At 46.4% G+C, this 12,803-nt stretch overlaps 1 protein-coding gene across 1 annotated transcript; it reads right to left on the reverse strand.

Moving 5' to 3' along the window:
* Positions 1 to 4,251: 4,251 nt before the first annotated feature.
* On the reverse strand, positions 4,252 to 12,691 carry TYW3 (tRNA-yW synthesizing protein 3 homolog). The gene is made up of 6 exons (XM_039556236.1): positions 12,500 to 12,691; positions 11,944 to 12,024; positions 8,850 to 8,948; positions 8,046 to 8,117; positions 7,661 to 7,794; positions 4,252 to 7,489 (listed from the first exon to the last, which is right to left on the reverse strand). The coding sequence occupies exons 1-6, from the start codon at positions 12,656 to 12,658 to the stop codon at positions 7,285 to 7,287; spliced, it is 750 nt and encodes a 249-aa protein (XP_039412170.1). The 5' UTR covers positions 12,659 to 12,691; the 3' UTR covers positions 4,252 to 7,284.
* Positions 12,692 to 12,803: the final 112 nt, after the last annotated feature.

Below are 12,803 nucleotides of genomic sequence, written 5' to 3' on the forward strand. Positions count from 1 at the left end.
CTAAACTCAACTCCAGCACCCAAACACCCACCAGTGCTTCTGGCTTATTTCAGTCCTTGAGCAAATTACTTCAACCCTATTTCTCATGTAACTGCAGATCTGATATGTACATGGAGTCAGATGACAACCAGCCAGCTTCAGCTGCCTTCTTTCAACTTCATACTTGGAACTGAAGTTCACACAATATTTTCACAGACATGCACTGGTGGCGTTAATGCACCACCACCCCCCCCAAAAAAAAAAAAAAAAAAAAAAAAAAAAAAAAAAAAAAGAAAAGAAAAAGCATGAGGAAGGCAATGGGAGGATAAAAGACAAACACAAAATGCAGTTCACTTAAAAATATCTCTGCTTGATGGAGGCTAAAAGGTGGCAGCTGTGCCAAAGTAGTGGACCCTAAATCGCTGAGCAAAAAAGAGCAGGGAAGGCTCTGATTGCTCCCAGTACTGTGGTGAATGTGTGCTCTCAGCCACAAATCAAGCAAGCTTAAAAAAAAAAAAACAACCCAGAAAAAAAAAGACTCAATCAAGGCAATAATGGCCTCCACTTCACAATCAGACAAGTGCTTCTACTTCAGAAATCCTACCATTTATGGCTGATTGCTAACCCTGGCCTCATTTCTAATCTAAAGGGCGAGTAATAATTTGGAAAAGGAATTATAACAACTTCCCAACCATTTGGTAAATCGTCATTACTTTAAAGGGGTGTTGGGGAGCTGTTGCTCTTTGTCAGATATTTTTTTCCTGCTACTGCTCTCCTACTTCCACCACCCCTTTTCTCTTTGATCTCATACTGGAAGGGAAGTGATGTACAGTGAAAATATGTAAGAAAGAAAAGTCCAGAGGGATCCTCTGACCGTGGGACTCTGACATGTAGAAGTTTACATGAAGCACAGAGAGGTGAAATGGCTTGTCCCTTTGCTACTGTACAGTGCCCAGAGATTCATGCAGGGATCAGCAGCTGCACTGAGCAGAGACATTGTTCCCAACCCAGAGGCTCCTGCATGAGTTCACTGGAGTGGGAAACCTTCTGCATTAGGAACTTCTCAAAGGAAAGGATGAGGACCAGCCGTGCAGGCAGATGGCTGATTTTGGGGTGCTGGTGCAGCAAGAATCTGCTGCCCACCCGACACCTCAATGGAGCCACCCTGGCCCTTGGCCTCCTCCAGTCGGGGGCCACCCAGTTGGATGGAGCTGGTGCTCTGCTGTCCCAATCCTGCCTGGACTGTCTGGAGTAGGCGGAGGACATTAACCATTTAACCCATAGTTTAACCTGATGGGAAGTACCAGGTCTGGAACCCTGGTACCTGAGCTGCATTTATTGCATTTGTTTTCCTGGTTCAAGCAGGGAGAACTGTAAATATCTGTAAATATTTCAGTATTTATGTGAATATTTTTTCCAACAAGTCTTCTGTAAGTCTGTTGTGATTTTCACATACACATCAGAGTTGATCTTAGAGGTTATTCCAACCAAAGCAATTCTATGATTCTAGGGTTTTCTAGGGAGAAACCATCGAAACAGAAGACTTGGACAATTTTCCTTCCAGCCATCACCTGTGAGGGCCACAGCTGCCCTGGACAGAACTAGGGACTTTGGTGCTGCTGTTCTCAATGACAGAGTGTTTAAAAACAGATAAAACTCGATGCAGAAAAAAAGAACCAGGGGGGACCTGTGCAGGGGGAGACCTGTGCACAGCTTCACCTGGGTTATCTATTCTAATCCTGTGGAAATCATGATGGTGTTTTGATAATAGCAGACATTTGTGATCAAAATACTTCGTATTTCAATGATTCAAGGACAAAATGGGATGCCATTGTCTCCCTGGATGAATGTGAGATGTTTTATGAAAGGTACGATCAGCGTGTTTGGAGAATGACAAAATTTCCTTCCTATCATGAGAGGTAACTGCAGTACTGTCTGTGCAGCACTGAGTCCCTTACTCCTGGTTTGTGCTCTGAAGGGATCTGTGTCACAGTTATTTATGTCTGTATTTTAAATATGATTGGAAAAGAGATTGATTCAAAAATTTTCAATGACCCAGTGAAATCTGAACTACTTATAGGAAGACAAGTATAATGCTTCAATCAAAATAGCAACTTGGAATGTGTTTTATTAAACAGAGTTCATTTAATATTACCCCAGAGTGCTGTGGATGTGAAAACACATTCTTGAATTTGAACTTCCATATCTAGGTAATAGGAATGAAGGGAAAATGGTCATTTTTAATATTGCACATTTTTGGTCAAATTCTGATTCCATGTAGAACTACCCACAGCATTCCTGTGTGTTTCCAAAACTAGTGTGTCCCTGGGTCCTGTATGTCACTATGAGGTGAATATGTTACAGGAAGAACAGGCAGACCCTGCACAGAGGTCTAAGTAAAATCCTGCTAGATTTAACTTTCCCATCACTCTCTGCAGTATTTTCAAGGTGAGTGTTTCCAGTGAGAGAAAACAAAACAAGGCTCAGGCTCAGTGCAATCAAAGAAAACTCTGAAATAAGGCATTAAGGGATGCAAAATAAAAGAAAAAAGTGGATTATATGCATGAACTCTGGGTGCATTTCACTTGTAAATATTCCTTGATTTTTGCTAGCAACGTTATGCAAAAATTTAAATGAGCATATGATAAGAGAGCAGTGCTGCTCGTGTAACACGGATACAGAATCTGTCGGGGACTGGCAGCTGGGAAGCAATGGGACCATTTATATCTCCATTAGCAGAGAATTGCTGATCTTCCCAAGAAAAGCAGGTTTTTCCTTGCCAGCTGTTCGGTATTTCGGGAGCTTAAATGGCTCCTGCTGATTTCTCCCCGCACGGACAGCGGGCGAGCTCACGGGCCCCGAGCTCACGGGCGCGGGGAGCGGGACCGGCGGCCGCGGGGCTCAGCCGCGCGTTCGGTTCCGCCGCTCGGTGCCCGCTCCGGGTCCCGATCCCCTCGGTCCCGCTGCCGCCAGGCACCCACCGGGGCATGAAGCCAAGGAGAGACCGGCGGACCAGGGCAGGCGCGGAGAGCTACGCTCCCTGTGCGGTGCTAAAATACGATAAAACAGAACTTATTAGGTGCTTATTTAGAGAAAGGAAAAATCCAGTTCTGTTACACACGGAGCGAACTGCGGTGCCTGTAGGAATCCTCACCCGCCGTTAGCGCGGGTCGTGGCGATACTTTCCACCTCTGCCCGAGCCCCCGAGACAGAGGGAAGGTGTCACCTGCGCACCGAGGGGATGCGCCGAGCATATCCCGAGCACAGCGGGTCTTTGCCTGCGCAGCATCGCGCCCGACGGGTGCGGGCTCGGGCAGAGCCGGGCGGTGCGGAACGGGATAAAGCCGGGCGGTGCGGGCTCGGGCAGAGCCGGGCGGTGCGGAAGGGGATAAAGCCGGGCGGTGCGGAATGGGATAAAGCCGGGCGGTGCGGGCTCGGGCAGAGCCGGGCGGTGCAGAATGGGATAAAGCCGGGCGGTGCGGGCTCGGGCAGAGCCGGGCGGTGCGGAACGGGATAAAGGCGGGCGGTGCGGGCTCGGGTACAGCCGGGCGGTGCGGAACGGGATAAAGGCGGGCGGTGCGGAAGGGGATAAAGCCGGGCGGTGAGGGCTGGGGAAGAGCGGGTGTCCTCTGCCAGCTGGGCCAAGCACCCAGCAACCCGGGTCTGAGCTGTCAGAATTACTCTGCAAAAATCGCAATTATGATCACTATAAAGCCTCATTTTGAGAGAAATATTTCTCTTTTGTCGGGATCCTGCAGAAAAAGAAAACAAGCTTTTTCTCTCCAGTATAAAATTGACCAAAATAGCGCATCTGCTCAGGTACCGTAAATAAACTGCATCCAGAAAGCAGCATAAAATCTTTCATGTGATCCCTGTATGGAATTTGGGTGTCACTCTCTGATCCAAAAAAAAAAAAAAGCTAAGAATTCTTTGACCTTGATCCCAGGCAGCTGCCTGCTGTCACACCACTGCCAGCACGGCACATTTGACAACAATTCTTACAGGCTTTATTTTCTCTTGGTGTGAAGAAGTGAAGTGAGCAGCTCAGGAAACGTAAGCATTTATGCAATTTTTTAAAGACTCAAATTACTTTTCACAGGTTCTCTCACAAAACATCCCAGCATGTTCCACTGGGGTAGTTTCAACTACGGGTAGATCAGAAGTGAAAAAACGTTTCCCATAATGTCCCACTATGTAAAATTGAATTGACAAGATATTGCCAAGTAATTGTGTATTTTCAGTAACCGGAATTATTGAAGAGCTGCAAAAGCCTCCAGTGCACGACACATTTAATATGATAAATTCAAAAAACTTGAGACTGATTAAATTCAAGTTAAATTGAGACTTGGTTAAAATCAAGTGAAGCCCTGGCAGGAGTGGAGGCTAAGAGCTGCAAAACTGCCCCAGTTTGGAGAGGTTTAACCCCATGTGAAAACACTGATTTTCACTGCACTCTGCAGCTGTCACTGCCCTGCTCTTGTAAACCAGTTTAAGTACCTGAATTTCAGAGGAAGAAGCTATTTCAAGCAAATACTTGTGCTCCTGACATCTGTGATTTGCATGTACAGAATTATCCCAGTGAATCTGTCAAGTGACTTTGTGCCCAAGTGCATGGATGTGCTGGGGAGCACAACTGGCTTGGAACCTGTGGCACAACCAGCTGGGAATGCTGCAGCATTGATTTGAGCAGTTTCCTGGTGTGGATGCAAAATGCTATGGGGTGAGAAATGACAATCAGTTCCTGGAGTGAATGAACCCATCTGCCTCCCCTGAAACAACTGAGTGCACAGGGAGTGAAATTGTAATTTTAAAAAAATTAACACAGAGAGAGAAAATATAAAAATACCTTTTAGGTTCATTAACTGCTTAAGCACAGTTACAAATGGTAAAGATTTGACAGTTTTTGGAGTCTTGTTGCTTATTGGTGAATTTCCCTTCACCCACAACCCCAAGAATCCCCTTTCAGGGGTGCTGCCTCCAGCTGCCTGTGGATGCTCTGCCCAATGGCTGCCTGTGCTCTGCACATTTACTGCCCAACAGAATTGCATACAGCAGCTGGAAATGAAACACAGCTTGGCAAAATTAACTTCAAAACGAGCTAGTGGAACTTGGGTGAGCCTGGGGCAAGGTGTGGTGATCCCCCGGTGTAAGTGCAGTGGTGCATGGAGGAAGGCATCACTGGGGCTCTGCCTCTTCCCAGAACAGTAAGGTGGTGAAACCACCTCAGCATCACCCTCTGCAGCCTTGGATGGGGTACAGAAAAACCTCAGAAAAACCTTGTAAAAACTGTTCTACATTTTAAGCACTGAAGTAACATGTTTCCCTGATCTTTCTCTGTTTATTTTTGTTGTTGTAGGGTCTTGTTTAGTTTTTTTTTTAGTATGAGGCCCCCAACAGTCTTCAACCATTGGAGATGATGGGAATAAAGTAACAAGATGCCAACGGTTAGGGTAACATTTTTGTGTTAAGATGCCAAAAAGTCTTCCTGAATTTGGTATTACTGTTCAGAGGAATGTGGGATCATATCACACATCAGTTTCTGACAAACTGTATTTCTCAGAATGTAAACACTGTTGTGCTTTTACACACTGGATCTGGGCTGTTACAGTGTCTGGGCACCACTTGTGGTTGGTGCTGGTGTCGTCAGTCCCTTAAGCCATGTCCAACAGACCAGCAACAGATGTTTTAAGAAATGTCACATGCAGATGAGGGTTCAGACTATTCTGAACGAACTTCCTGAAATCCACAAGCAACAACTACCTCCTCTGTGTGCAAGACCTGCCCTCCAGGTGGTGAGGAGGGATCTGCAGGAATAGTGGGACTCCCAGCAGTGGGGATAGCAACAGGGGCTCCCCAGGGCTTTGCTGAGGCAGCAGGCTGGGTAGGACCCTCTGCATGGAGGCAGATGTCGCTTTTTGTTGATGGAAGAAGCCCTGGGATTTCAGTTCAGCCCAGGTGGAGGAAGGTCTGTGAAAAACGGTGACTGCAAAGGTCTGACACAAGCCCCCATCCTGACAAGGCTCCAGTAATGCTTGTGGCAGAAGCCATGTCCCCACACCTGAGGAGCTGCTGTGCCTTGCCCTGCTGTGGGACCTGTGGCTGCTCCCACCACCTGCCTGCTGCCCCATGGGCTGTGGGACTCCAGTTTTGTCCACACAGCTCCTGGCCAATAGCTCTGCACTGTTAGAAATGATGCACCTGCGCTGAGTCCTACTTTAGCTGGTCTGCCCAGTGCACACAAGGTCTGAGACCAGTGCACACGGTGCTACTTTGGAAGGTTTCTGTGGAATTTCCACCTCATGTATTGGCTGTCTCACAACTGGATGGTCTTCAGTCTTCAATATTTGTCCCCAGCACCTCTTCCCCTCCCTGAAGGAAAAACCTGCAGTTTGGAATTCATTGTTGCTAAGGTTTAAAACCAGCATTTTTCTGAAAAATGCATAAGCATGGAGTTGCCTTTGCATAACAAGGAATGCACACAGTGCTGCACTGTTTGTATTTAACAGTTATTAGTCAGGTGGTTCACAGCCCAGCTCAGCCCTTGAGATGACTTTGTGCTGGCAGCTGGAGCAGAGCTGGGTGCTGGCTGCAGAGCGTGAGGGGTGTGTGAGGAAAATGGGCATTGGAACACAGAGATGTCTACAGGGGCAAGGAAGAATGGCACTGAGTGACCAGTTGCTTGGGAATTGGAGCACACAAACAACAGTGAGGCTGGAGCCCAAAACACAGCAAAGAGAAGGGAAACAGCAGTCGCTGGTGCAGCAGCCAGGAGAGATCTGGATGTGCCCAGCTGAGACTGGCACAGAGAAGTACCCAACTCCTGCTGTTCTGTCCTAACCTCTTCTCTAGGTATGCTCTGCAGGTGACTAACAGCCAGCCCTGTGCTGTTGGGAAGGTCTAGCTGTGTTGGTGCATGCTGGTCTACAGAGGTCCTCCAGGGAATAACAATCCTCAGGGATAAAAACGCAAATTTTATATTTCTCTGCTCTGCAAAACCTAGGAAGTTGGAAGTGAAATGCTGCCACAGAGAACACAGCAAACGGCTGCAGCAAACCAGTTATTTCTGGGGTAACTGATGGAGTACCACTTTGTTAATTCAAGAGTACAGTTAGAAAAACCCCAGAACATTCTACGGCTCTGTTCTCGGTGTCCTGTAGCTACACCTGCTTGCTATTCTGTTAATTACCTTTTTTCTGGTCAATGTCCATGAGAGTATTGCTACTTGGAGCACAGGAGTACACAAATCTCTTAAAAAGAGCATTAAAATAATTTTTCAGTTTGCCATTTGCTTTCAAATGTCTTAGTCTATATCATGATTTCAGCAAACAGATCAAGACTGCTTTCAGTATCATCCTGGGGTTTTAGCTCTCCACTGAGATTGGCCTGTTCCTGAGCAGTCCGTCTCTTTCTTCTGTGCACGTACACAGAGTGGCTCTTCTCTGGCCCCTCAGGAGACAAGGTGTCTGCAGGGACAGCAGCTTCCAGAGCCAACTCCAAGCCTTTGTGGAATCTAGACAGAAACAATTCTGTAGTTACTATTTTTATAGATTTGCTCAGGATCTGCAAACTGAGAAACTGCTTTTAGAATGTAATCAAAACAGGCAAGGGGAGAAAAGTAGTTACTAACTGATACTGAAGAAAAATTAGATGTCACAAGCAGGACTGGTGTATTCTTACAAACCTGTCAATCCTCCTTATGTTTTCTTCCATTTTCTGATTGGCTACATGTACCAGAAATTCAATATATTCTTCAGAGACCATCAATCTCCCTTTGTGGCTCAATGGAACTTCTAAGCAGTGAGTGCTCCGCACAGCCTGAAAACACACACATGATTTACCCGGACTAAAGCTTCTTAGTTTATGAAGGTTATTTAAATAATGTACGGAGTTCATTATAGCAAAAAACCTGCTTATCCATACAATTAGTTAGGTTGCTGTCACCTAAAGCAGCCAGTTATTTCTTTGCTATAGCATGCCCTGTGACAGCTGTTAAGCACCAGTCAGGTCCCGGCTCATACAAAAATCAAGGTTAACAATGAGACCCTTTAAAGTAGCAGAGTCCTTACCATTGTAATTTTTCCTCCTCTGCCAACTGTAATACCAGAGTTCCTGAACCCAGAGTCAACAGCCACTGAATGCTGCAGAAAAAATAAAAGCTTAAACAGGTCTTGTACAGTTCCACAGCAAAAAATATTTATGGATGGGTTGTGATGCAACATACAATCTTGGTTTTGCAAAAAACTTACTCAAAACCATCTACACAGGTTTATTACAGTAAAACATTTTTTAAGATCAAACCCACAAATTGTGGGTGGTTTTCGAAGACCCACGGTGGATCCTGATTGTCTGAACCCATCAGTGCAGAAGGGATGTAACATCTCTCTAGGCACTGAACTATTTTATCCCAATGAGCTGGAACTTCACAGACAGTCGTGCCACACGTTTATAGCTGTGAGTGCAGCTGCACTCCGCAGTGAGCTCCTCAGCTCTTCTGCACTAATGATGAAACAAGCCCAGCACTGCACTCATTGCTCTCTGCAGTCATACTGGAAAAGCAGAAGGCAAAGGCATCATTCAGTTCATGGCTGGTAACATCTAAAATCCATCCCTTTCAGCCAGTGAGAGCAGCCCAGGCCCCTCAGGTAGTGTTTCACAGGGCAGTCTGCTTCAGCTCGAATGCTGAATTGCAGGCAAGTCATTCCCTCACCACCTTTAATGCTGTGTTTTTTCATCAACTTACTTTACTACCCTAATTATTAAACACAGCACACCTGGGACTGTTTCTAAGTGCAACTGCTTACCCAGGAGCCAATACTTTTACAGGCAGGAATGTAACAGAACAACGCCACATTTTGTACTTGACATTTTACCAGCATCTGTGCATCCTGCAGTTCCTGACACAGCACATGAAGAACAAATGGTTCAAACTTGAACACAACATCACCAGTGGCTTTCTCTAGTGCTGTCATCTGGAAAATACACCAAAATATTTATATTACCACTGTAAGTGCACACTGTTATTGCCAAAAAAACCCCCAAAAACCCCAAAAGGAGCTAGTCTGTGTGTGAAACACGCATAAGAAATGGAGCAAACAAGTCCCAAGCAGCCAGGTTTGATCAATTGCTCTTGAGTTTTCTTTGCTCATGATGTGGATTTCCACGATTCTGTTTGCTAAACTGGGTTTGATAAAAATTTATGGCAAGACAGACATTAAAAACTGTGTTTCATCCTTCCCTGTTTTTCCTTCATACATCCAAACCAAGAGACACTGTAAGTCCAGCGAGGGATGATGACTGTTCTGCTTCAATCAGGTGAAATTTGAGGTTTGTTTTTTTTCCTTAAACTGTTTTTTAGAATCAAAGGCATTTAGTTGCTGAAGTACATCCCTCAGCTTCAGAAAACTTCCTGTGGTTCAGCAGATTAAATCCACACCCTAACACACTTGACCATACTTTAATCCTTGTTTAAATACCAATGCATAGCCTACTATATGAGAGTTATAAAAATAAATTCAGAGGTTGAAATCAGAGGTGTAAACCCACAAGACAAGAAAAACAGAAGTAACTATAATTATAAAATTTGAAGCAATCCCTTTCAGACCCATCAGTTCTGCCAGAACACTGAGATGGTAGTGGCAGTTTTTCCTGGATCTGTGAGTGTGCAGATAGCTGTCTGACATCTTGCACAGCTTATGAGGACAGTTTATCTGCTTTTCGGTGCTATCTTCAAAAAGAGAAACCTTAAGGGCTGGGAATACTTTCTTCCATTCAGAAAGGTCACTTTGAGGCAGTTACACTACTTATCTCATTGTATGACTGTTTTGTCATAAGCACTATTTGCCCCCTTCTTGTTTGCCTTCATCTGCTTAATTCACAGCACTAAAAATTTTGCTGTGATAACTTCATAAATTTCAGCTGTTTTTCCATACTCTGTTCTTTTGTCTAGCCCTTCTCATCCTTCTCGTAGGATAAAAATAGACAATAAAATCTTCAGGAAATAATAAAATTCAAAGGCTTTTTTAATACATGATAACATAAAACTGCCAAAGTAACATTCTGGTCTTTCTTTCACACAGCAGTAAAGGTCTCTCCTTTACTGAGAAGTATTTAGTTGCATTTATGCAGCATCTCCCCTGTCAGTGTTCCTGTTCCCAGCTAGAAGCAGGCTTTCTGTCTGGCTAGGTCTGCACTGTGTGAGACAGATGTAAGACATTCCCAGGAAAGCTCAACTGGTGAGGAACAGGAGTGCTGATGTGGCACAATGCAGTGCTGTACCGGAACACCTGAGCTGACTTATTTAGGGGTTCCCCTGGGTCAGAGAACGGGCTGTGCTGACCCAGTGCTGCCCTGTCCAGCATGCCCGGGGCTCACAGCATCCCCCAGCTCTGAGCATGAGGACACCATGCGCTCCCTGGCCCCCCTGGCAGCAGGGACACACACAGGCAGCAGCCACTGGGGCTGGCCACGGGCACGTGTTTCCTTCTCAGATGTGTTTCTGTGACCCCTTCCAAACACTTCCCCACCTCTGAGCCACACTGTCCTGCTCTACCCCTCGGCTGGCACATGCTGTGGAGCTGAGCTGGGCAGGTGCTGTGCCAGAGCACACATGAGCTGTGACCCACCCTGGGGGATCAGGAAGGGTATTCCAAGGGGTTTGTGTGTTTCTGGGAAGGCTCAGGAATCCAGCACATACCCTGAGGCAGCCTTTCATCAAGGACACAACCAGTTATGAACATCACTCTGACCAAAATCATCCATGTGTGTTAACCCTGCTGGGAACCTGTCTCACCTGAGTCCTCAAAAAGCTTATTAATGAAAAAAATATTTTCAGTAACAGTTTTTTGTCTTACTGAAGCTAAATAATTAATTTCCTGCTAACTCAATCAAATACTGAAAGCAATTTTCTATTAAGTGGGGATAACACCTCACTCCTAAGATACGCTGGACTGGTGATCAAGTGCAATACATGAGGCTTTTCTCCTAGCAGTGGGAGCATAAAGGGATAAAAATCAAAAACAAAGAAAACATCCTGTGTTTGTATGGTTGAAGTTACACAGGAAGCTGAAAAGCACAACACAGAGCACACAGGATCCTGACTTCCCTTCTCATTTCCTGAATACTGCAAATACTAGCAAAGCTTTATCATAAGTTACAGCAGTTTAAAAATTTAACAAAGATTTTTTTGCACTTGCAATTCATGCATAAAAAAAAAAAATCCCATCTACCTGTTACAGGGAACAGGAAAAATCAGTATATTTCCTCTTGCATGAGTTAACAACATCTTACTGCATCCTTCTTGGTCTGAAATTTTCTGATGAAAATTTCAGCAAGCTTTGCTTTGCTAGAACAAATACTAATGAAAACAAATATTCCGGAGGAGACTTTTGTGCATGTGTGAGAATGTGTATGTATGGTAAAGTGAACTATGAATTCAGTGAGAAAATGTTGACCTTGCAACTGCTTCTTCTGTGGGACAAAGCAATATATGCAAAGAGTAGATTATTTTGAAAGCACACTAAAAATGAAAAACATCGCACTACAGATGCTTTTAATTTCAGGGGATTTAATGTTACTAAATTAACAATGCAGTATAAGAGATTCCCTGCTACACCACTTTCAGGTGTCTGTGTGCTAGCACAGCAAGCCAGGCTCAAGGCTTTTTTTAAATCAACAGTTTTAAAAATGACTCCAGACAGTAAGAAATTATTTAAGTTTCTGGTGCAATTATATCAGCTGCAATTATAACTATGCAGAGAATCTGATATTGAGCATAAAAGCATTCTCTTCAAAACGGGTCCGAAGAATTTATTAGGCAACACATCTAAAGAAAAGTTAATTTTGAGAGTAGAGTTATCAACTCATCTCAGTAGCAGGAATAAAAATCCTTTCACACGATGTGTTTTGCATGACACCAGGAACATTTCAATAAATAAATATAAAAGCTGTATTACACTGTGCCCTTACCACATCGCCTTTGACACACGGGTCATGCGTTACCAGGAGCCACGTGCAGTTCTTCTTCTGGATCCCCGTGCCGTCCGTGTCCTAGGGATGGACAGAAACCATTAAAATGGCTCCGCAGCTCGGTGAGGTTTGATCTGGTGCTGCTACAAAACCGGTCTTGAAAATAAAGAGCGTCACCTTGAACCAAGAACCCACTCACGCCGCGACTGATCTGTGCCCGCCCGTGCGCTCAGTCCGGCTGAGCTCCGGGGCTGAGCTCCGGCAGCAGCGGGCTGGAGTCTCGGCAACTCACTGAAGAACTGGGCTATGGCCAAGGAAGCACCGGGAACAGCGAGAGCTCCAGAACCGCAGCCCCGTGCCAGCAAAATCCGCGGGAGTGGCGGGACCCCCATCCCGGCACCCCGGCAACCATTCCCCAGGACGCCCATCCCGGGATCCCCATCCCGGGATCCCGAACCCACCGCCAGGACGCCCATCCCGGGGTCCCCATCCCGGAGTCCCGGACCCACCGCCAGGACGCCCCATCCCGGTCCCCATCCCGATATCCCGGACCCACCGCCAGGACGACCCTCCCGTCGCACGAGCTCGTGGTGCAGAACCGCTCGCGAGCGTTCAGGAGCCGCACGAGCCCCGCGGCGCGCGCGTCTAGCGTGCGCTTCCGGCTGGGATCGGGCCGCGCGAGCCGCTGCGCCTTGCGCCGCGCGAACGCCGCCATCGCGGGGGTACGGGGGTCCACGAGGGCCAAACGTCCGCGCGCGGCCGAGCAGCGGGGCGGGGCGGGGCACGGCGGGGCGGAGCACGGCGGGGCGGAGCACGGCGGGGCGGGGCGGGGCACGGCGGGGCGGAGCACGGCGGGGCGG

Source organism: Corvus cornix, chromosome 8, assembly GCF_000738735.6.
Source record: "Corvus cornix cornix isolate S_Up_H32 chromosome 8, ASM73873v5, whole genome shotgun sequence".
NCBI lineage: Eukaryota > Metazoa > Chordata > Aves > Passeriformes > Corvidae > Corvus > Corvus cornix.